At 42.6% G+C, this 25857-nt stretch overlaps 1 protein-coding gene across 6 annotated transcripts in view; it reads right to left on the reverse strand.

Moving 5' to 3' along the window:
• Frmd4b (FERM domain containing 4B) overlaps positions 1-25857 on the reverse strand; it is a 358125-nt gene that overhangs the window by 37149 nt on the left and 295119 nt on the right. For 5 of the 6 annotated variants that reach the window (XM_023713303.1, XM_023713300.1, XM_023713302.1 and 2 more), the window contains 4 exons: positions 9510-9593; positions 7024-7089; positions 4628-4685; positions 1919-2005 (listed from right to left, as the gene is read on the reverse strand). In XM_023713303.1, coding sequence (XP_023569071.1) covers positions 1919-2005; positions 4628-4685; positions 7024-7089; positions 9510-9593 — 295 coding nt within the window. The remainder of the gene's footprint in view (positions 1-1918; positions 2006-4627; positions 4686-7023; positions 7090-9509; positions 9594-25857) is intronic. The other variant, XM_023713301.1, reaches the window with a different exon arrangement.

A 25857-nucleotide genomic window follows, 5' to 3' on the forward strand; every position in this document is an offset into this window, starting at 1 on the left:
ACAGAGAGAGAGAGAGAGAGAGAGAGAGAGAGAGAGACAGACAGACAGACAGACAGACAGACAGACAGACAGATAGACAGAGACAGAGACAGAAAAACTTGTAGGACTACATGTCCCCAGGGTCCTCTGCTACCCCTCACTGTTAAAGGATGCTTTCTTGTTCACATTGACACTTTCTCTTTTCTTTTGTTTCCTTTATGGTGATGCTGGGGAGATTTAGGACCTTGAACATGCTAGGCAAACAGTCTCTCACTAAACTATATCCCTAGCTCTTTTAAAAATGTTTTATTTTGAGCAGATGCAGGGGCTGGGGGTTCGAACCCCAGGCCTGCAGTGCCTGCCCCAGTGATTGAGACGGGGCGTGGTAGCATGTGCCTGTAATCCCAGCACTTGGGAGACTGTAAAACAGGAGGATCACTATGAGTCTGAACTATGTAGTGAGACGCTACAGACTGTGTACTAAATACAAAATAAAAATAGATAAAATAAAAAATATATTTAAAAAAAATTTCAGATAGGGTCTCGCTAAGGTGCCCAGGCTGGCTTTGAACTTGTGATCCTACTGTGTCAGCCTCCCAGGAGCTGGGATTACAGGTGCATATCAACACAGTCAGTTTTCAATGATGATTTCTGACAAGCCTAAATATCCAACTAGTCTGCATTGGAAGATTTGCTCTGGGCCTCTTCTGTGTGTCATGGCATAACAATGAAATGGGGATAAGAAGGGAGCTTTATTTTCAGAGCTCAAGTAAGACTGCGAGCATTGATACTAGAAGGACACTTGGGTTCAGTGGCCTCACTGTGATTACAGGGTGGCTTTACGAGGACTGAAGCAAGAGACAGGCAGGTACGACAGGAGACAGGAGCCGTCTGGGGCTGTGATGTCGAGTAGTGATAATGCAGGTTGGTCGTGCTCTGTCATTAGACCCCTGGTGCACTCCTGCAATCCCTGGGGACAGCAGCAGAGCACATGGTGGGTGGCAGCACCCTCCAGGGCAGCAGGAGTCAGTCCTCATTTCACTGTAACCCCAAGGAGACTGGAGGCGGCTGGAAGGTCGTCCCCAGGGATTTGCCAATGCCAACACAGGCAAAGCTGTGCCATGCACTTCAGTTGAGTCAAGAAAAGCAGTTTCATAATCAAATTTAGAGAGGAAAATGACAACTTTTTTAGTTCTGGGAAACTCCAATTTGATGGACTAGGACCCTTTAATAAATAGCATATCACTTATTTTTCTTTACAAAAAGCATGCTTAATGAAGAAAACTGTGAGACTAAAGTAAAAAATAGGGGCCGGGGAGATGGCTCAGTAGAATAAGCACTTCCCTGGCAAGCACAAGGGCCTGAGTTCAATCCCCAGTTCTGCCAAAATAAATAAATAAATAAACAAATAAACAAATAAATAAATAAATAAATAAATAAAGTAAAAAGTAACAGCTATAGAAAGAAGATTTTTGTCACTATACCAGTGAGAAAGAATCAGCACCAAAGGTTTTGGCTGACGTCTTCAGAATTCACCCACTGTACCACCCTTCTGATGCACATGTCTGTGTATGGGTATATATTCATAAAATTTATAAGACAAATGCAGCATCTTCCTTGTGCTCACTTACAATACCAGCCTAAGTGCAGGTGCTCATGAACTACGCTGCAGTCAGTATCCTTGTGGCTGCATCTTACCACTTCTGAAGAGCACAGCACACATGGATTATGTAAATGGGGCACACATGAATTATAGAAGAGAATGCCTGCATCTTCAACCAAAACAACCAGTTTCATTTAACTTGCATCTTCTCTGAGCCAGTGGCTTTGATAAGTAGGGTTCTTGGCCCAAGTCTGCTCAAGATAGCCCTTAAAGGGATGTTGCAAGTTCTAGAACAATCCAAGCTTCTCCTAAACACCTGAAATGATTCACACTCACCTTCCGAGGCTTCACCTTATCTTGCAAATCATACTGGCCAATTCCTTTATAGCTGATGCCAAGCCACCAAGGAAGTCCTTGTTTATCCTAGAAAATGGAAAAGAATGAGAACAAGCACTTAGCTGCTATGTCTGCTAAAGATGAAATAATAGTTACCAGTTTTTTCCCTTCAACAAGTATCAACATAGGGGCCGGGGAGATGGCTCAGTGGAATAAGCGCTTCCCTGGCAAGTGCAAGGGCCTGAGTTCAATCCCCGGTTCCAGAAAACAAAACAAAACAACAACAACAAAGAAAACCCAAGTATCAACAAACAAAGCTGTTTTGGAAAATAAAGTGCTACATTTAACTTTGTTCCAAAAAGGCTTTCTTAGTGTTTCTTGTGATAAGGTAATTAAGTTAAAAGAGACCAAAACTGGCAATACTCTCAAAAGGAATGAAGCAGTATTGTGGGTTCTTTTGTTGTTTTTGAGATAGTGTTTCACTTATATAGTCTGGGCTGGCCATGAATTTGTGGTCCTCCTGCCTCAGTCTCCTGAGTGCTGAGATTACTGGTGTGTACCACCACACCCAGCATGAAGCAGTATTGTTTTGATTGAATATTTGAAGAGAACAAATAAAATGTAAATGATTCAAACAAGAATTAATCCAAACTGGGCCTGGGCTATACAACGCGTTTACCATGAACCACATAGTGTGACCCTGTCTCAAACAGAGAGAGAGAGAGAGAGAGAGAGAGAGAGAGAGAGAGAGAGAGAGAAGTCATTATCAGTTTAAATGACTGTTGTCTCACTCCCTGTAACCAGTTATAAAGGAGGTTGGGGAGGTTTCCAGGAATTACAAAGATGGAAAGCTGTGGTTCAGGATCCTGATGTTATAATACAATGCACAATGCAGGTGAGAATATTTTAAAAACCCTTTTGGGGAACTCTACAATTCAATACCAGGATGTTTGCATAATCAGTCTGGGGCATTTATGAGCAGAGAAAGGATTTATTTTTTTACAAATTTGTTTTAGCTCTTGCCAAAAGAAAGGTTGTTTTGACCTAGGGATAGAAAAATGTGGGGTTTATCATATACCTATATGCAAACCAAAATCTGTAGAAACATAAGTTTAATTAGCAACCATTTTAGGACAGTGTGTCCTCATTACACAAGTGTTTATTATCTAGTTTCCTAACATCTTTTGTAATAAAATTTTATAATTATTCCCAATCTGGGAAGCAGCTTAGTGGTAAAGTGCCTGCCTAACATGTGTGGAGCCCTGGGTTCAATGCCCAGGACTGCAAAATTCATAAATACTAAATTAAGTACTATAAATAAATAAAAATTATTTCTCATTCAAATAAAACTCCCTCCTTAAACTGTGTTCTACCACTTGTCATTTCAAAAATATCTGTTAGTCAACCTCTTTCTGCTCTTAAACATCTGGAAATTCTATGCAAATACAAAATAAGAGTGATGGAAAAATGGGATCGAAAATCTCGCAAAAATTTCCAGCATCACCTAAAGCTGTTGAAGGAACAGTAGTGAAGGCAATGATTCCCACACGTGGCACCATCAAAGGAAGGCCTGATGGCATTGGAGGGTGAATGGCAGGAAAAAAAATCAACAAGAATTAAAAAAAGGTCTAGGGCTGTGGGGCGGAGCTGAGTGGTGCGGCATCAAGAGAGCATGTGTGAGACCCTGGGTCCAATCCCAAGCCAGCCCCTCTCCCTCACAGAAGGAGAGCATGAACTCAATATATTAGGATTAAAAGAGGCCTGGGTAAAACGCCTGAACATATCAAGTACTTTGCAAAAATTAGGTGTTTTATAATTTGATAAAAGGGGTAAGCTATAATCTGACCATAATTTTTTTTTACAGTTTCAAAGCTTATTAATAGGCTAGTTTCGATAATCAATACATTGTACATTGTTATCTTCTTAGTGGTTATCCATAGTATGAGAAGCAGACAGGATTTCCTGTCCAAACACTACATGTCATTAGTACATGCCATTCTTCTCATTGAATTAAATGAAAGTAATTGTATATTTATCCTAACTATTTTGTCTATACAAATACAAAGTGATCTTTCCTTTGTATCTCTTTTTTTTCTTTTTTTTTGTCCTGTCAGAGGTGGATATTCTATTGGCATCTAAATACTGTAGGTGTTTGAATTCAGCTAAACAATCTAACACTGTCTAGCAGTCTATAATATTAGTGGGTTATCCTCAGAAGTTATTGACTTGAGCCTTTTACAGCTCATCGTATTAATATGGATTTACTTTATATACCTCACTTTTATACTTTTTGCTGGATGTTTAAGACCAAGATAAAGTAAGACCTAAAAAAGAAATGTAACTTTTGTATCTGATAAGGGCAGCCAAGTCCCCTCAGGATTTATCCTGTAGCCCTGTACAGCACTTTGTAGATCCTTGTCAGTGTCAGCCATGAGGATGAGTCACGGCCATTGCTTGACCAATGTGCTCTCTGTGAAAGCCAAAGAAAATGTTTTTTCTCTCCATGTGACTCTCCCCAGGCACACTCTACTCCATCGATCACATTCCTTTGTGCTGGCCATAAAATTTTAAGAAAGCCAGTTGTATTTGAAATGCTATAGTCACTTCTGCAGACAGTTTGCCAACACATGTCCATTGGTAAGGATTTCAGAAGGTGCCTCAGTAACTCAAAGTAGCATGGTCATTGAAAGCTTTGTAAAGAGTATTTACCTTTACTGCATAGTAATGCACTCCGTAAGTTGGCAGAGCTTCTACTATTTTCATATACCTAAGGAAGAGGAATACATGTCACAAGTGCATTAAACCAGTCAAGGTCTCTGTCGGCAATGATTTAAGGGACCACAAGTTGTTTCTATTTTCCTCATTTAAACTATGACTAATGGTTTTGATTCAAGCACAAATGGAACAAATCATTATGGGGATTAATGTCCTTTATACCTTATCCAGATGTTAGGAACTTTCTAACCAAGTCTCAATTTGAAAAAAGCTATAGGAAATGTTATTTTCTGCACAAGTTCAAGCCTAGCGGGGCAACTTAAAGACTTAGTGAGACCCTGTCTCAAAATAAAAATTAAACCAGATGTGGTGGCATATGCCGAGGCAGGAGGATCACTGTGAGTACAAGGCTTGTCTGGAGTACATAGTGAGTTCAAGACCAGCTTGAACTACATGGTGAAACCTGATCTCAAAAACAAAAAACAAACACTAAGTAAAAGGTGAACTTTGTGGTTGTAAACCTGATTTAAAAACTATGTTACAAAAATAAAAACTAAGTCAAAATGATGCTAGCACGTGCTATTTTTAATTCAAGGGGTGTGTGTTGGCCAGAAGCCCCTGTAATCCCAGGCCTTGGGAGGCTGAGACAGGAGGTCAGATGGGCTATGGAGTGAGAACTTGTCTTTAAACACAAATAACAACAAAGCCCATGTGCACTGCTTAGGCTTGGGAGTGGACTGCCTGCGTAAGATGCCTCCGTGCTTTCAAGGCACTGAGGTTTCTGTTCAATTCAAGTGGACTTTGAAATGACACTGCAAAGGGCAATTTCTCTGGACATGGTAATCAATAACTTATTACTTTTAAAAAAGCAAATGGGCTTTGTGTAAGTGGCCTGGACTTCACACCAGGGTGCAAACAGCTGCATTAAACACCCCCTGGCGGGAGCCACGCTACAGTGATCAAGGAAAGAAGGGAAGGACCCTGAGCAGAAGCAAGGACACGCTGGAACATGCTCCTCAGCATCATTGAAACCCTTAGTTTAGTGACAACCTTTTTTCTCTTCTTTTTTCTTCTCTCCCTCCTTTCCTTCTGTTTTCTTGATGCCCAGCTCAGGAAACAGGTAATGAATCAAAGGGTCAAAGATTCTCTGGTCTGCCCTGAAGACCATGGTGGGTGTGCTCTGGTAAAAATGAGATTTGGGCACAGCAGTGGGAGCCTTAGGGAATACCTGGGGGCCAGGAGGTGGGGACCTGGCCTTTGTCCCAGCTCTCATCTGCCCTGTGCTAGGCTCAGTAGTTTTGTTCTATTAAGTTCTATGGCCACAGAAGTTATTCTCCAATTACTCCAGTAATAATGCACTTAGATTGATTTTTTTTTTTTTAAAGTTTTGGAGGCTTAATGCATAGGTGAACAGTTCATCACTTGGTGTACTAATGATTGATCTGAGAACTTCCATTTGCACTGAGCCATATTCTAGACCATTTTTAATTAAAAATTGTTGTTGTTCTGAGACAGAGTCTTGCTAAGTCACTAATTTTCTGAGGCTGGCTCAAAATTATGATCCTCCTGCATCAGCTTCCCAAAGTGTTGAGATTATAGGAGTGTGGCACCATACCTAGCTAAACAAATAGCTCTTTTTTTTCTTTCTTTTTATGTATTTGGTATATGAGTCTAAGCTGGGTAAGCTTAGACTCATAGTGATCCTCTTGTTTTCAGCCTCCCCAGCATTGGGGTTATAGGTGTGTGCCATCACTCCCAGACTTGGTGGCTCAGTGCAACCCAGGGGTGGGCCCTCTGTGTGTGCGTGGGGCAGTGTGGTATGTGGTGCTGGGGATTGAACCTTTGTCCCTGTCCTTGCCTAAGTAGGCACTTAGTCCACTGAGCTGTCTCGCCCACCAGTGAGTAGTTCTTAATAGCTCAGTGATCACCCTACAAACATGGAATACAGAAATGTAACCACTCTAGTTTGTTCTTCATAGCAAGAAGAAACAGAATAATCAACACCAATATGCTATGTGCTCCACCCAAAGAAGAAGTGAAAACTGAATTTCCAGCTTCTCTTTGCAAATACTGGAGGATCTGGCATCCGTGGGTCTCAAGTCTGAGGCTAAGCAGACCACATCTATGTGTGGTGAGTTCTCTCTGCTTCTTCCCACTGCCCTCACCTGACCTACATTTCTGTTCCAAAAGCTGCCTGGCAAGGTAGGCATCTCTGAGGGAGAACCAGCACGCGGAACAACCTAAGGCACTTTTAATTGTGGAATGAGATTTTTTAAAACTAGATGAGACTTGTGTACACAAAAACTACACAGTGAAAGTTATTTCAAATGCCTTCTTCCAGCGGAACCCCTACAATGGCATCTGAGCAGAAAGACAGCAAAGATACTTACTGAACCACTGCCTGGCCTCGGGTCAGGCCTTTGAGTTTCAGATAATGCTCAATCACTCTGTCCTCACTGCAGAACAGGAAACAAAAGCACAACAAGCCATAATTATTTGAGATTCAAACTCCACTTCCAGATTCTTGGGCAGCTACTTGGAAGACCCTTGCCAGCGTGTTTGGATGACATAGTGGGGTTGACTTTTGTTTCTGCAAGACCTTGATTTCTGAATTTCAGACATTTTGAGATAGGAGATTAAGGTGTGGCAAAGCTGAATAGGAAAGTAGGCATGGTCTATTAATTATAAGATCTGGGACATATATGGAGAACAGCTCCCAAAGCCCTGTGCAAGGACTTGGGCAAGAACTTGTGCAGGTTTTCTGTAGGCTGGCTTAGACCTGACATCAGTGGGAGATATATACCCCAGTGCTGCCCTTTAGGAGCTGTATGGAGAAGTTCTCCAGGCTTTTTTGAGATTTAGACAGTACAAGGGACACACCAATGCATGAAGAGCTTTCCACAGTAGATAGCCCATGCTGCGTTTATTTCTGCCCTTCGCCCTTTCTCTCCTTACTTGGCCCAAGCTTGCTCTGCAGTGCCAGTTTCTCCCCCAACTCTTCAACTTCTACTTTCTGAAATAAACTTGGCCACTGCTTTTTGCATTCCTTCAATCCTTTGTTGGACATGAGAAGAATCTGGAATCCAACTCCAGAGGAGAAAGGAGCAGTCCAGAATGTGGTACAGTTGAGCTAGCCAGTCACTCTGGAAGCAAGCTACCCAGCTCCAGTTTGAGTGCTTCTTGTATGATCATTTTTTTTTTTTTTTGCCAGCTCAACCTGCCCTGGGGGCGGACTGGCATGGCATGTGGTGCCAGGGATCCAACCATAGTCCCTGAGGTTGCCTAAGCTTGCCTAAGTAGGCAATTTAGACCACTGAGCTATCTCACTGGCCCTCATATGATCTTTAAATATGTTTATATGACTTGTACTTGTGTTTTAAAATGCCATTCACTCAAAAAGGAAACAAGATCAGTTTCTCAAATGGAAAAACTAGCATCTTGGGTGGACTATAATAACTACAAAGCAATAATATTAAATCGTAGCTGGAGATCATTGAGCCTAAGACCAGGTCTCTTCTCTTTGGTTAGAAAAGGGAGTGGGTCAGCAAGTACGAGGGTTACAGACTTTTTCCTTGAATTATTCAGACAGATTTAAAAATAAACTGCTTTGAGTCAGTGTGCAATCCGACCTATTCTTATTGTCACTATAGTCAGGGCTTTTTTCCTGCCTGAGGGGCAGTAAGGAGAGGTCATGGTTACCCTGATGTCAAACAGTTGCCTCACCCCACTTTTAGAGAGGAAGCTTTTCCTGTCATATCTAATGAGTAACCTATAAGACTAAAAATGTTTACTTTTGTACATTCCATAATAAGCTTTTTTTTTTTTTTGAAAGAAACTACTGTTAAACAATGGCTTAGTCAGGTGTGATGGCACACGCCTGTAATCCTAGAACTGTGGGAGGCTGAGGCAGGAGGCCTGCGAGTTCTAGCCCTCACTCTGGACAATGTGCTGACACAGTGAGATCCTGACTTAAAACAAAAAAATAAAATGAGGGTGACAATACAGCTCAGTGTGGAGGCCCTGGGTCCAATCACACATCCCTGCTTCAAACTGGCAAAACAAAAATAGAGACAAAACACACACACACACACACACACACACACACACACTCAGTAACTTGTTTAGAAGGTTCAAAAGTTACGGTGCAATTTGGCCCCTGCCCTCAACTTCACTATGTATTTGGGAAACTTATTCTAATGTTCTTGTTTAGTACTGGGAATCAAACTCAGGACTTTGCACTTTGCCAGGCAGGCACTGTGCTGCTGAGCCATATCCCTGGCCCCAACTTTCATAGTAAAGCTTTCAAATTCTGATATTGTATAATTTTTATATTATAGTTTTTTTTTTGGTGTGTAGTTCTAGGTATCAAACTCAGGGCCTCATTCAAAGCTAGGCAAACGCTCTACCACCAAGCTCTATTTTCAGCCTTATTTTGAGAAATCATCATCAAGATGTGGAAAGTAAAGCCTGGGAACCAATATTTACAAGGAATGTGAGTCATCTGAAAGGAAAGAAAAGTGATTTCCAGAACAAAGGTGGGGTGCTAAATGAGGATAGACTTGTTAAAACATGAGCAACTAAAACCACCCGAAATGTACAGTGGGGTCTGGCCACAGAAAACACTTCCAGTCCTTATAAGATACTCTGGCCAAGAAGATTTGTATTTTGTTCCACACCATGTTCTGCTAGATGAAGGCCAAGCCAAACAGGAAGCATACAGGTCCGGAGCACACTTCCGTGAGCGACGCCCCGACGGGTAGCTCATTCACCTCAGGGAGAAGCGCAAGGCCAGCCACCCTTCCACCACCCTGCAAGGCGCAGCTCGGCACAGGACTCTCCATGGTCCTGACAGTGCCCAGGCCGGGTCCTGACTTACCAGTATGCCAGGGAAGGGTGCTCCTGGAGAGTTTTGGTTGGGAAGGCTGGCAGTGTCTTTAAATCTTTCCTAGCATTTTCATCACTGAAAATAAACATAACGTGGAGACGTCAGGCGCCTGTACCTAGAAAGTTCCCCAAGCTGCTTACCAAAAGACCGAGACAGGAAAAGTCACTGCTTAGTGGGTGTTTGACTCTCTCAAAATGTCAACACTCACAAGGCAGTGTGCTCTGAGGAGAAACAGCCCTCAGATTTGACAACCAAGACATACAATGGAACCTTGAAGTTATGATACTTTCTATATGAATGTATCTATTTTATTACATGATTAGAATCGTGTATTTTTCATATTACATTTTTATATAGCATTCTTTACCCATCACCATAGACTACTTCTCTGTGTTCATGCAGCACCTTATTATGTATTTTTAGTGGCTACATAACAGTCATCATGTTGGAATCTAGTTTATCATACAACCATTCACATAGCATTGCCCATTTTGCATCATAGATGTTATTGCAACAAAATGGCTTTGGTATCACTGTAATAGTAGCAGAACTTTCTACTACTCTTCCATTGTTTTTTCACCAGCCTCAGAAATACAATGAGCCAAGTCAGGTCTCTGTGGAAATTTCATCTCTGTGGAAATCCCTGAAAATAGAAGAGGACTAGAAAATGTATGTCTATATTTTGCTGAGTTTACACACCTATAATATTCAAATAATGGAACTTAACCAAAAAAAAAGGGTATACAGATGAATGTCCATTTTGTATCTGTGTATCCAAAGTGGTTGGGATAGGGGCTGGAGAGATGGCTCAGTGGTCTAAAGCACCTACTTGAAACAAGCTTGGCAAAGCACAGGGACCGCGGTTCAATCCCCAGCACCACATGCCAGCCAGCCCCGCCCCCTGGTGGGCTGAGCTGGCCACACACACACACAATAAATAAATGTAATAAATAAAAATAAATAAATATTTAAAAAAAAAAAAAAAAAAAAAAAAAAAAAAGGGGTTGGGATAGATATATAGTTACATTCCGTTAATGAATAGAATGATTTGTTTTAATGGTGTTTGTAAATAGGATATCAAGTCCACATCTTGTACAGCAATTAACCACTAGGAAGAGAGTATGCAGTGTGTTTATTATTGAAACTGTCCTACCAATTTGATTTGAAACTGTCTCATTGCTATTTGTTTATCAATAAAACTATGGCAAAAAAATAAATATTTTAAATAAAAAAAGAAAATGTATGTCTGATGAAATCTAAGATATACCTCAACATGCATCAACTAAACTAAATATGCATCTTGTGTAATGTTCTGCTAGTCTCTCATTATAAAATGGCAAGACAGCAGTTGCTAAGAGAAAGCTGTGGTCTTTATGAAATTTAGAAAGCACAAGTAATATGAGTCAGTTACAGGTGGTCCTGCACTGTACGAGAGGAAAGATTCTGACTGGTTTCTAGCATTGGAGGAGACAGTCTGTGAGGAAACAAACATGACTGTGTGAGATCTGAGAGGCCCTGGAGAAAGCCAGGAAGAAGTTACTTGCAGTCTGGGTTGCGCTGGTGTCACCACATGGCATGACATTGAATCTTCCTCTTCCTACTACACCTCTTCCCATGGCTACCACCCTTTGTGGAAAGGTTACAAGCACCAGGCACCATGTTTAAAACATCATTTTCCTCATGGAAGGCTCACCAGTAGCCTTCCCATGCAGAGTATTATTACCCATGCTTTTCTGGTGATAGTGTGAGGTTTAGAGAGACTAAATCTCCATGTTACAGTGCTACTCTGGCGGGGAGCCAGAAGGAAGCAGCCTGGTTGGCCTCAAGTTCTATTTGAGTGTGTGTGTGTGTGTGTGTGTGTGTGTGCGCGCGTGTGTGTGTGGTGTCCTAGGGATGAAAGTCAGGGCCTCTTACACTCTGGGCAGGTACTCTACCACTGAGCTACACCCCAGGCTTCCACAGACCATGTTTTTAACTACTGCACTATCTGATTGCCAGGCAGACTCTAAGATAGTGTGCTAAATTGTGGACGAGAACACTCTGGTCTCTTGGGAAGGCTCAGCCCCACTTCTACCTGAACCCAAGGGCCAAATAAAGACAAAGAAAAATGAGGCTTCAGAATCCATCATGCATGCAGTTTTATATTAGTTTTCCTTGGTTTGCCCACAGGGGATCATGACACTGAAGTAAATGGACCCTCCCCCAATGGAGGACTAAACATAAGCACTTATAACACAGTCAGATCAAGTGCTACACCTGGGTCACCCTGGGGTGGCCACATTCTACTCTGCTGCCTGAGAAACTGCTCCCTCATCAGCTTGTGGAAGTGCTTTGTGTTCTGGTTCTGGCCCCACGTTTCCTCACCATGCCACAGGGCAACGCAGTGAGCCCACGGACCAGGCTGCACATAATTTACCATCTTTTCTTAAGACTAGGTATGATGGGAGAGTATGGCACCTTGCTTGGGGACACTGTGGTTTGCACTTGTCAACATTACATTTTAAAACCAGGGCTGTGGCCCTTCCTACAGGTGAAAGATTTAGCTTTCTAAATCACTACAGGAAATAAAAAGTCACTTGGCTCCTGCTCTTGCATAAGAATAAATCTCTCTATTCATTTGAAATTTGAGCGGTTAGTCTTAATCACGCTGACAATCTTGGGGAACTGGTTTGGGTTTCCGGAAAATCATAATATACCACAATCCAATTTATTCATATGAAAGGTCAACTGTCAACTCCTAGAATTAATATTTATTTTTTTAGATAATTTCTCTGACACTCTGTCCTTAACAGCCTGTTTTTCTTTTTGCAAGGCTGGGGATGGAACCCAGGGCCTCAGGCATGCTTGTAAGTGGTCTACCCCCAGCTGTATTCCCTGCTGTGCTCACTGACTTTTAACAGAAGTTGGCTCATGGGTTTTGTTTCTATGAAGAGCAAATATACCTTTATTTTCTAAATTGATAAACTAAGGACAACACTGGTTTTTCATTATCACCAACCACATATCTACTGCTATAGTTTTGGACTCAGGAGAATGTATACCAGGAATCACCCAGTATTCATTTACAGCTTTGTGTTATAGTAACTTTTGTGGCAATCGAGATCTCAATAGATTGATATTGCTATGTATCATAATTTCACTTATTCATTTAACAAGTATGTGTAAGTATCTGTTGTGTGTCTACCATGGAGAACTGAGTGTTGTACGATGCAGTTGCTTCTAACTTACACAGAAGTAGTCAGACGAAAAAGAAGAAAGGGGACAAAAGCGTAGGGGAAATTTTACTGAACGCTACTCAAAAAGTGCACAGTTGAGGGAATGGGCAGATAGCTCAGTAGAATAAGTGCCTGCTTGCCAAGCGCAAGGTCCTGAGTTCAATCCCCCATATCACACACCAAAAAAGAAAAGAAAGAAAGAAAGAAAGAAAGAAAGAAAGAAAGAAAGAAAGAAAGAAAGAGAAGCACACAGTTGAGAATGAAGACAAAATGGCAGACTTGGAGTGCCTGTCCTTTAAGATGGACTCTGCCCTGTGCCTGTCAAGTCACAAGCTTTTTCTAGCATGAAAGCACTTAATGCAAGTTGGCTAAAGGCAAGCAACTTCTGAATGAGGGTGAAACTAGAGAAATGCTATAGGCTTCAAGTGGGGAGAAACACTGCCTGTATTAGAGGGGACTATCATTGGGGAGGCTGGAGACAGGGTCTCATTGGGCAATTCAGGCTGGCCTTGAGCTCATTATGTAGTCCAGGTTGGCCTGTCATGGTCATTCTCCTGCTTCAGCCTCTCAAGTGCCAGGATTACAGGTGTGAGCCTCCATACTTGGCTTGTGTTGGAGTTTTTGAAAGATAAACTTTGTGGTTTTTTAAAAATTTTATTTTAAAGAGAATAAAAAATAATAAAAAATTTGAAATGATACAGAATCTCAAAAAACCCCCACAATGATAGGAATTCAATGGCTGTTATACTGCGTATTGTTGTGTTCAAAGCAGTTAAAAGATAAACTTTGGTCTTTAACATGTCACACTCCCCAATATTTTCATGAATAATTTTTATACAATTAGAACTTATCCTTTAGTTTATAAGAAATGATATGGCATTATTTATCTAGAAATCCTGGCCGAATAAATCAATGAATTACCAGAGGTTAGTTATGAGTCAGCATCCTAAATAAATATTTATTTGCTGAGAACTTTTTTTGTACTAATCAATCACTAACTGATTACACTAATCATCAATCACTACTAAAATATGTATTATCAGAAAAGTGATTTAGAGATGCTTTTAACTACCTAAAAGAGAAATTTCGTGAGCCCTATTGACCTATGGATTTTATATCTGTGAATTCAACCAACTATAGGCTGAAAACATTGAAATAAATTTAAGTTTGTATTGAACACATTCTGACTTTTCTTCATCATTATTCCCAGATTAATGCAGTAACATCTATTTCCATAGCATTCATATCATATTAGGCATAAACCATCTAGAGATGACTCAAAGTACATGGGGGTATGTGTGTGTATGCGTAAGTTATAGTAAAATACTGCACCATCTTACACAAGGGACCCAAGCATCTGCAGACCATGGCATGGGGGCCGGGGCCTAGAGCCAGTTTTCCCTGAATGCCAAGGGACCATTCTACTTTAGCAGATGGAGCACAGGGGATTTTTTTAAGGTGGTGAAATTATTTTATGATACTAGGTGGCCCTAAGGATTTGTCAGAGTGCACAGAACCTAGAACAGCACAGCACACACAGTATACCCTAGTTTGTCTACAAGCCTTTGTAAGAAATGTAGCACACTAGTGCAAGATGCTGATGATCGGGTAAACCGTGGGGAAGGAGAGGGCTGCAGAGGGACTCTGCGCTTCCTGCTTCATTTTTCTGTAAGTTTAAAATTGCTCTAAAAAATAAAGTCTGTTAAGAATAACTAGAAAAAGGATATACTTTAGATGAGTGATTTTCAACTTGAACAATTTCATCCCTCAGGGGACACTTAGCAATGTTTGAAAACTTTTTTTTTTTTTAAATATATTTAGTACAGGGTCTCACTACACAGATTGGACTCCTAGTGTTCCTTCCTGTTGTTCAGTCTCCCAAGCTCTGCGATTATAGGCATGTGCCACCATGCCCAGTCTCATCTCACCCCAGGGGGCAAGGCTGGCATGTTGGGGATCAAATGCCTGGCTCCTGAGTCTGCCTAAGCAGGCGCTTTAATCTACTGAGCTATCTAGCTGGCCCTGAAAACTTTCTTGTTTTTTTTTAAATTAAATTAAATTTAATTTAATTTAAAGAGTAAAAAGCAAAAGCAAATACAAAAGAGGATAAAAACAAGGTAACATATAACAATACATATGTTACATATTTCAAAACAGGAATAGCTAATTACAATGGTTGTTTTATTGTAATCATCTATTTTTTATCATCAAATCTATTGCTCAGATTAACAGGAAAACTTTCTGGATACAACTGAGGAAAGAGGTGTTGCTCCAGCCCTTGGAGAGGGGTTGGGATGCCGTTCTACCTCCCACAGGCACAGGACAGCTCCCAGCAGGGTCGCCACAGCCCAAATGGCAACAGTCCCAGTGTTGAGGAGCTCTGCTGTTAAAAAATTCTGAGGGGGCTGGAGACATGTGCCTAACAAACACAAGGTCTGGAATTGCTAGCTAGTGCCATCAGTTAACAAGGTAGTCATCCTAGAATTCTACCCTAACACATTTTTTTGTATCTTTCATACTTAGTGATGTTTTTCTTATGTCATTCAGAATATAAATATTAGCCATCTCAGATGCTAATGCCCAATAGCAGCCAAGCGAGGCTGACTGCACTGGGTAGCCAAAGACCAGCAAGTCAGACCTAGCATGAGATGAAGGGACTCAAGGGAAAGGGAGGGGACAGAGGGGAAAGGAAAACCCTGTCCATAGGCAGGACAGGTGTTCCTTGAATTACTCATCACAGGTTGAAAATATCATGTTAAACTTGATTGACCACTCTCACCCAACTGAACAATATAGCATAATGTAGTCTGCTTTACCAATTCTCTGAACACTTATTCTGTATTTGGAAAAAATCATTTAAAATCATTGTATAATAAAGTGTTAAAGGGGCTGGTGAGATGGCACAGTGGTCTAAAGCACCTACTTAGAACAAGCTTAGCTAAAGCACAGGGACCGCGGTTCAATCCCCCAGCACCACATGCCAGCCAGCCCCGCCCCTGGTGGGCTGAGCTGGCCACACACACACACACACACACACACACACACACACAAATAAATAAGCAGGAGTTGGTTTTAAAAATTAACATCTTAAAAAAAAGAAAAAAATAAAGTGTTAAAAATCTCAGGCAACCTACTCAATAACTGTGTTCAAAGATGCTGGCACAGTAGGGCACTGTACAGCACAGCTGGGTTCCCCTGGGATCGTACAGCTGCCAGGATGCTGTGGCGCCAGTGTCGCAGGAAGCTGCACTGCCTGTCATCAGCCTCAGAAAACATCAAAAGTCTGGCTGGGCGTGGTGGCATACACTGTCCTCTCAGCACCCTGGGAGGCTGAGGCAAGAGGATCTCAAGTTATAGCCTGGGCAATTTTGCAAGACCCTATCACAAGATAAAATAATAAAAAGAACATTGGGGATTAGCTCAGTGTGAGGGCCCTGGATTCAATCCTGCTACTGGGGAAAAAACAAACAAACAATATTAGGGCTGGCTAAATAGCTCAGTGGATTAAAGCACCTGTTTAGTCAGACACAGCAGCTGGATTCGAGCCCCAATCCCCCATCCCCAGCATGCTGTGCGGGCCCTGCCCCTAGGGTGCTCTGAGAGACTGAGACGGGTCTGGTGGCCACACTTGTACTTCCAGCTCTTGGGAGGCTGAATACAGGCAGATCACTATGAGTACAATCTATGTAGTGAGACCCTGTAGACCCTGTACTAAATAAAAAACAAAAACAATGTATTCAGTGAGTATCAGTTTTGCATCATTGTAAACATAGAAAATCCTAAGCTCACCATTATAAATTCAGAACTACCTGTAGTGTTCAGGGCATGGATTTGACTATGTGTAATGGGGAGCAAAAGTGCAGTTAGTTTTTCTTTACATAAACCGAGCCACAGGGCCCAGCTAACTCAGCGCTGGGCCCACACTTCAGCTCCTAGGAAGGAGTACGGTGCATGTTCACTGCAGCTGGAGAGGACGCTGAAGCCTCCAGCTTCCCATCCCATCAGCCAGAGCGCCATCAATAGCTAGCTCTACCTGCAAGGGTGGCTGGGATACATAGTCTTTCCCCCCAACCTCAGACAAAGATTATAATACTTTATCTACATATTAGATACTATAATAGTTTGGAGGGAAGGAAGGTTAGGTGGAAACACAATCTTATTTCGGCTCTGTTAAAAAGCCACCGCTCAGAAATACCAGGGTATTTCTGCCAGACAGGAGGGTGGATTTGTCATTGTCTAACAAGCGCATTAAAAACAGCTCAAAGTGTCAGAGTTTTATAAAAATTATCTGACTGCAGTATCTAGCAGTCTATCACCCTCAGTTTGTACTTTCTAATATAAGCTACCTGTCTTAGTGAAGGATTGAGGGAGGTATTTAAGTATTTTCTCACTTTCTCGAATTAGTTGCCAGTTTCAAGTAATTTACTAACAGTACAAATTGTTAGTAGTGTATGAATGAAGGAGGTGCATCACTAATTTAGAGAAACATGGAATCTGGATTGTTCCAAAAATAATATATTTGCAGAAAATAACATAGCTTCATTTCTTTGTTCTAGAAGACTTTCCTATTATGGGTTTCCTATTACTGGTCTTTTGTGCTACTGCAGATAACATCAATTTCCTATATGAACCTATTTACTGCAGGACGTCTCCAGTGAGCCATTACTGATACTGATGTGACTGAGCTACGGGTTTGGTTAAAACACCACAAGAGAAGGCCTACAGAAGAATCAAAACATGACTGAGAAGACAAGCTGCAGAACAATATGCTAAATGCTGAACAAGCTGTGCATGTAAGTATAAATCCAAGCGACTAACAGACAGGAGAAATGTATTCTTTATAACAATGCAGGGAAACAAATTATATCATCAATGAATCATTCAAAGGCACTCGACTATCAAAGTTTTGAAACTTTGACTGTATGTAGTTCATATGAAGATACAGAGCGACAGGAACTCTACTTGTTTACTAATCAGAGTGTAAATGGGTCAGACTGTGTTAGAAATTTGCATGCCTCCTGGCCTAGCAACTATTTGTTAGGTACAGTTCTAGAGAAACTTATGCACAAGAATAAGGTTTATAGCAGCATTGTTTATACTTAGATGAACATCAGGAGCCAGGTGTGGTGCTGCACTCCTGTAATCCCAGTACTCAAGAGGCTAAAGAAGGGGATCCTGAATTGGAGGTTAGACTGGACCACAAAACAAGTTCCTGTTGGGCCTGGCTACATAGCAAGGTCTTGTCTCAAAAAAACAAAGGGAGGAGGAGAAGGTAAAGGAAGAGAAAGAGGAGGAGGGGAAGAGGAAGAGGAGAGGGAAGAACAACAGGAAAAGAAAACAACATAAATGCTCTGTAACAGCAGAAATGATAAAATTATAATGTATTCATAAAATTAAATGCTGTGCAGCAAATAAAAGATTATAGCTACACACATGGGTGAATTTCATAAATATTGAGCCAAGACACAAGATGTTAAAAAAAAAAAAAACAACACACTGTGATCCCATGTATATAAAGTTTCCCAAAAAGCAAACTGGAACTAGAACTTTATATAGGTGACAAAACTATAAAGCAAGACAAGAAAGTATATGCACAGTTATAAAATACCTCTGAGGACAGAAGGAACGCTTTGCTGGCATGGGAGGCATAATTCACAATGGAATCGGTGGGGACAGCATCTACAGTCCCAGGTACCTTCCTCATGTTTGTGCTTACAAAGCCATGCACATTCCAGTTTGTGCATGTGTGTTTCATGCATGCTTCTGTGTGGTAATTCACACCAAATACAAGTTAGACGTGAGTAGGAGTGGACACGGGGATGTAGAAGAACACATTGAATACTGTTCATAGCTGGGGTGATGCAGAGCTAAGGCAAGACAATATTTATTTATTTGTTTATTTATTTATTTGATACAGGGTCTCACTACACAGCTCAGACCCATAGTGATCTTCCTGTTTCAGCCTCCCCAGTGCTGGGATTACAGGCATGTGTCAGTATGCCTGATTTTGGGGCTGGTATGGCTTGCCCAGGATTCCAGAGTTGGCACAGCATGTAGTACTGGGGATCAAACCCTGGTCCTTGAGTTTGCCAGGCAGACGCTTAGACAGCCACACTATCTCCCCAGCCTAAGAGGCAGAACTTGGTGACCAAAACCTGACCACACCAGAGCATGTAAAAATACTGGCACAGGGCTGGGGAGATAGCTCAGTAGAGTAAGTGCTTGCCTGGCAAGCACAGGGTCCTGAGTTCAATCCCTAGTACCACAAAAAAAAAAAAAAAAAAAAAACAAAAACAAAACACTGGCACATTAGTCTAGAGGGTTAATTCTGATCATTTTCGGAGCTTAGGCTCAAACAGGATTTCATGTTTGAGTGGACAGACAGCAACTGAGCACTTGTTTGTTCACCCTCCTGGCCAATTTGTCTGACAGCCTGAGCCTGCATGCCCATGAGCTTGCGGGGGCACCCAGAGGGCCCCTCCCCAGCTCGTGGGGCAGACAGCACAGCTAATATGAACCAGGATTAGCTTCAGTGTCTGGGGGAGGGCTAGCCTGGGAGCCGCTGGGAGGAGAGCAGCCTCCCTCGGGATGTCTCTGCCTTTCACTGGCAATAAACACACTCACCCCACTTGGACATTCCTGACCCTGATGGAAAGGGCTATGTTATTTTAAAGATGCACTTGACCGGAACTGTCATGAGGGACAGGTTTCTCCAGGTCCCAGCCAGAGAGAGTGCCCATAAATCTACATCACTCATTGCTTCTCAGTAACCAAGCTAGCAATTTTCTCTACCATTTCAGCAAGAATTTAGATGTCACTGTGAAGAACAAGCTTGCATTTTATCTGAGTATCGAGGCTGAGCCCCTCCCTTAGGCATTCCAGATTCTTCTCTCGATAGCTTTCCAGAAGAAAGCTATCCTAACCCTCCATGTAGCCACTGCAAGGAGTTTTCAGGCAGTGATTCCTTTGGACACTTTTGAGTCCTCTTTCACGGGCTGTTGTTTTTCTTTACTGACCTCAAAAGCCCTGCTGGAATGTGCCAGCCCCACTCATTTTTAAGAAAGCCACATGGCTGGCAGAACCAACACAACTCTTTGTATGTGCTGGAGCGCTTGTGTGGAACCCAAGCCCCAAACAAATGTGTGCACCTGCTGCAGCTAACTGCAGGCTTGCTCCCAGCAACAATCAGCCACCTGCTACCCAGAGCCTGGGGTGCAAGGAGTTAGCAAAGATGCCTGCGGCACCTCCTAGACCTAGAGAAGGAGGAGATCCCTCTGTTTGGGCTTTGTGCAGCACTGTCCCTAGGTTCCTAGAATAGCTTAAAGGGAAAAAGAAAAAAAGTTCAGACCCAAAGTTCACTTTTTTTTTTTTTAAATCAATGCCAAAGCTCTTTCTTACCAGGAACATAAACCAAATGTTCATGAAATGTGCAAATTACAAACAATGACCAAGTTATACACAATGACCAGTAATGCCTGCTCCCGAGACAGGAGGATCTCAAGTTCACGGCCAGCCTAGGCAATTTACAAAGAGCCTGTCTCAAAAGAAAATATAGAATTGGGGATGTAGCTTAATGAGTACTTGTATAGCATGCACAAGGTCATAGAAAATCCCCAGCAACCCCTGCCACAGAAATCAAAATAAAATATAAAGGACCAAATGCAGGCATTTGGAAGGCCGAGGCAGGAGGGAAGCCTTGGACTACATAGCAAGTCCAAAACCACCATGTACTATATAGTAAAACGCCATCATCTCAACACCCCCCCCAAAATGAATAACAGAGTTTGGGATGTAGCTCACTGCTGGAGTCCTTGCCCAGCATGTATGATGACTTGCCATGGTGTGAAAGGAACAGTTCAACCCCCCGTACTGATAAATATGTGACTAAAGGGACCATGTGGAAATGTCTAAAGAAACTTCAGAATACAAGAAAACACCATGCAGTTGGAAGAACCAATATGTCTCATAGATATTGGCAAATGGGAAGAAAATAATCAAATGAGAAAGGGAACGGAGGGTGGGGGAAGAAAGAAGGGTGATAGGTGCTGCCCCATATGGGTTCTGATAAGTCATTTCTTTGTCTATGCTTCCTGGGAATTTCCGGTGAGCCATCAAGGTTTTCAGCTTTGATGAAGGAACAGGACAGGGCTAGGGCTTCTAACAGAATAATATATTGAGGGCTGGTGAGATGGCTCAGTGGTCTAAAGCACCTACTTAGAACAAGCTAAGCTAAGCAAAAGGACAGCGACCGCGGTTCAATCCCCAGCACCACATGCCAGCCAGCCCGCCCCCTGGTGGGCTGAGCTGGCCACACACACACACACACACACACACACACACACACCACACACACTAAAATAAATAAATAAAAAATTAAAAAAAAGAATAATATATTGATTGTCTGGCAAATATTGGTAACGGGTACGAACTATTAAACTCCATGAACTGGGTCCCATACAGACTCAAACATGACAGTTTGCCTAAACATGAAACTATTAAGAGGATTTTGGTTAGTTTTTATAAACTCCATTTTCATCAATTACTTTACAGACACCAGTACCCCCCTGGTGACCAGTGTGTGTGACACAATTCAAGTCTGTTTAGAGCAGTTCTTCACTGGGCAGATTGCCTTCCATTTACCCTTTGTTAAAAATCCTGTTGGTTTTAGTAATCTGTGGAACTTGGCCTGTAGTGATGCATCAGGCTTAACATTAGGGCTTAACTGGGGATTTCTAATGGCAAATTATTCTTTACTAATTCTTACACAAAGGGCTATTAAAGGTGACAGACACAAAGCAATACAGGCAGTCCCTGATTTATGACTGTTCAACTTACGGTTTTTCAACTTGCCATGGTATGAAAGCAACAGCAAAAACCATGCTTTGAATTTTGATTTTTGACCTTTTCCAAGGCCAGTGAGATAAGCTCTGATTTCTGACAATGCTGGGCAGTAGTACTGAGCAACAGCTCCCAGCCGGCTCTCCTCTGCTGCCCCGGGAGGTGATCAACGCTACAGTACCTTGAGCTGCTAGGCTTGATGTTCAGGAGGTTAGGCATATGCAATGCATTTCTGCCTTATGTTTCCAACTTGTGATGGTTTAGTGGGACACCATCCCATCTGTGGTCCAAAAGCATGTCTCCTAGGCCCTGACCAGAAGTGTCAGTGTGGAGGCAATACAGATTGCCAGGCTTCACCCAGGCCTGCTGGGTCAGATGGCTGAGGGGGCGGGGCCCCAGCATCTGATTTAGCAAATGGTTTTAGAGCCACTGACACAGAATAAACACAATACAAAGCAGAAATTTTCAAAACAGAAATAGGAATTAACCATTTAACGTGGAGAGATAGAACTGGACACAGTAGTTCATGCTTATAATCCCAGCACTCTGGGAGTGTGAGGCAGGAGGATCAAGTTGAAGTCCCACCCAAGCAATTTAGCAAGAGCCTGTCTCAAACTAAAAAATGAAAATGCTTGGGGAATGTAGCTCAGTGGTAGGTCACCTCTGGGCTTGGCCCTCAGTGTGAAAAACAACCCCCAAATGAAGAGAAGGTAAAGGCCTACACACACCGAGGTCAGCGCAGGAGGTCAGTGTCAGGCACACTAAGTGACCTGCAGTGAAGTAATACAATGCTGTCACCTAATCCCCAGAGAGAAGTCTTCACAGGACAAAAGCTCACCTCATGGGTGTTACTAGTGGCAGGGACCACGCCTACCCCTGCTCCCCTGGCGTGAGGCTTATTATCATTTACATCCGTATTTTACAGGTGTGGTAAGCAAGATTTAAAAGAGCAATCTACATCCCCCAGGGAGGAAGAAGTGGGTGGGAGGGTTCCAGGCCTATTACCCACTTTCCTGGCTCCTAGTGGGTGCACAATGAGGGGACAGCGAGGAAGGGAGGATGAGAGGAGAGCAAAGACGCAGTCCCTGCAAGCTTCTGATTCCCCTGACTGGTTCCATTAGAATGTGTCCTTCCTGGGTAGCAGCAGTCTGCCTTTTTTATTTGTTTAATGTATCAGTTATTTAATTAGGTTCTTAGTAAGAAATTTAGAACACTAATTTATGAGGGTAAATTCCATTTATCAGAGCAAAAAACAGATTGCAGGTAGCTCCAGAGCTGAGGAATTGCTTTGATTTTTGGTAAAAATCTGTGAGTCTACTTCTTTTTTTCTTTCTTTCATGAATTTAGGACAGGGTCTACAGGGTCTCACTACATCGATTAGACTCATAGTGATTCTCTGGTTTTCATCCTCCCACGTGCTGGGATTACAGGCATGTGCCACCACACCCAGTCTCAATCCTCAGTGTGCCCTGGTTGACACGGCACTCTGGGGATTGAACCCCAGCCTCTGCATTCTGCTGAAGCAGGTGCTTTAGTCCGCTGAGCTATCAGGCTGGCCCAAGTCCACCGCTTTCTAATCAGACAGTCTACCTTTTTAGGCTAGATTAAACTGGACTACCCCAAATTGGATTAATCATATAAAGAATCTAAACACAGGTAATTAAGACCTAATTTCTAAGACATAATTATTAAAATTTAATTATTAAGTACTCTGTACTTCTCCAAATAAACAAACCAAACCCAAACTGCAGGCAACAGCTGCCCTCCTCTACTAGTCAAGATACCAAATTTATTTTATTTTAATCTTTATGTATTTGTTTATTTGGTACAGGGTCTTACTACATAGCTCAGATGTAGTGATCCTTCTGTCTCAGCCTCCCCAGCACTGGGATTACAGGCATGCAGCTTACAGGCACGCCCCAGCTTGGGGATGGCATGGAGCATCCAGGGTTCCAGGGCCATACACATGCAGTATTGGGGACTGAACTTGGGACCTTGCACTGGCCAGGCAGGTACTTATCTCCCCAGCCCAAAACACCACATTTAGTCAGTCAGTCAGTCAGTCAGTCAGTCAGTCAGTCAGTCAGTCTGTATTTATGATGGTCCTAGGGATTGAACCCAGGGAGCACGGAGCCTTATCTCCACTACTCTCTTTTTTCTTTTTTTTTGAGACCCAGTCTCTTATATTGCCCCATAATCCTGGTTAAAACATGTTTTTAAGTGAGCTACAAAAACAGACTCCAGGTACTACCAGCAGAACCTTAAAATAGGGAGTTCAGCCTGCTTCATGTGAGAATCCCAACATCTCAAGGAAGACTGTAGAACCACATGAGGAATTCCTGATGCCCAAACTCTTACCCTAGTAAAAAAAAAAAAAATTAGAACAAAACAAAATCTCCCTGTAAGAACTGTACCTCTCTGGAGTTCTGGGACAATACCACCCAGCAGGGAAGTCCAAAATTTCCTTCCCAGTCAGTCCTATGCAAAGTTAAAAATCCTAAGGCTCAAATTCATTCAGCCTGTGATGCCATTTCTGATTACTGTAGTTTAGAAGGATCGCTTAGAGGCTAAGCTAAGCTTGTAATCGCTAAAATAAAGTGTTCTCCTCACTTTCTACCTGTTGAAACCAGCATTTTAAAAAAGTAGCTCCAACCACCCAACAAACTGAGGTGAATTCGTTGTGTCTACTCCATGAGTTCACAGACAGCAAAAATGAGGGCCAGGGATATATGAGGACTTACCAAGACCCTGTGGTAGCTGGCGACAGATCCACAAAACCCAGGTCTGAGCTTGGGAGACTTCTGGCCTCTGCACCAGAGGGAAAGGAGGGACAAGGGCAGGGAGGGGAGGTTCTGTGGTGGCCAGGAGGAAGGGGGAGGGGCCGCCTAAACCAGGAGTCTTTCCATTCTTGGAATTTTCTTCCTGCCCCTGGAACTGGTTCTTGATCATATCTCTGCCCCTTGCCCCAGGTAGTGGGGATTGAACCCAGGGTCTTTTGCACCAAGGTACATCCTCAGCACTTTTTTCAGTGTTTTATTTTGAGACACTGTCTTGCTTAGTCTCTGTGTTGCCCAAACTGGGCTTGTGATCCTCTTGCCTCAGCCTTCTGCCCTGTGGGGCCGGCTTCCTTATCGGACCTTAAGCCAATCATGTTATAGCTATTTACAGAGCAGAGTGAGAACTAAAAAGATTATGCTAGTCATTCTCCAAGCCTGGCTAACCCCCCCCCCAGCCCCCTTTGTGCTTGGAAAAGGGTGGAGCTCTCCTTTCCCATGGACAACAGGGGTCCCTCACAAGGATTTAGGCCTGATAGGCTGCCTCTGCATCCAGGCTCCCCAACCTCGAAGCTCCTGCTTCATACAACTAAACAAAACACAAAAAACAAGAAACACTACTGGCTTCAGAGGAGACTGACTTGCTGCGGGTAACAGGTGTTCAGCACCACACGCATGCCAAGCCAAGAGGCAGATGCTATGTCTAATCTTCAGATAAGGAATCCGAGGTTCAAGAAGTCTTCTACCTGCCCACCTTCGACTATTACAAATCCACGGGAAGCCAAAGCACAGTTCAACCAAAAGTCAAAATACCATCTAACAGGCCTGTGCCCTGTGAGCTGCAGTAAGAGGGCTGGGATTTAGAACTAGACTCAGTCACTGGTTACCTGTTCCTAGTTTTGTGGTCTGAGATAAGCTAACCTTTAGGAGCCTGGCTTTCTGCACTGTAGAAACAGAGTCGGTGACACGTCTCGTGATTCTCGGGGAAGTTAAAATAGACTGCTATGGAAGTAACTGCTTGTGCTCAGTAAATGTGGACCTTCCTTCCCCATTGTGGCATACCAAACCCAAGGTATACATACATATGTGTGTGGGGGGGATGGTATTGGGGATGAAATCCAGGGCCTTTGCACTAGGTTAACCTCCCCCTGCTTTGAGACAGGATCTCAATAAGTCACTAAATGACCCAGGTTGGATTTGAACTTGGGATCCTCCTGTGTCTCAGCCACTCATGATGCTATGATTACAGGCGTCATCAGGCCTGGCTCCAGACCCAAGACTGTACCTCATGTTGTATTCCTGCCACCTACTCTCAGAGCAGGCTGGTGGTGAACCATTTCCACTGAAAACCATTCCCAGGGTTCCATTAAGGTTTGAGTTATCAGAATAAAGAGGGAGGACACACTTATACTTAAAAAGAATGATTTATTGTCTGTCTAAAATTGCATTATAGGGGCTGGTGAGATGGCTCAGTGGTCTAAAGCGCCTACTTAGAACAAGCTTAGCAAAGCA

The sequence above is a fragment of the Octodon degus genome, unplaced genomic scaffold (assembly GCF_000260255.1).
Source record: "Octodon degus isolate 3935 unplaced genomic scaffold, OctDeg1.0 scaffold00030, whole genome shotgun sequence".
Taxonomy (NCBI): Eukaryota; Metazoa; Chordata; class Mammalia; order Rodentia; family Octodontidae; genus Octodon; species Octodon degus.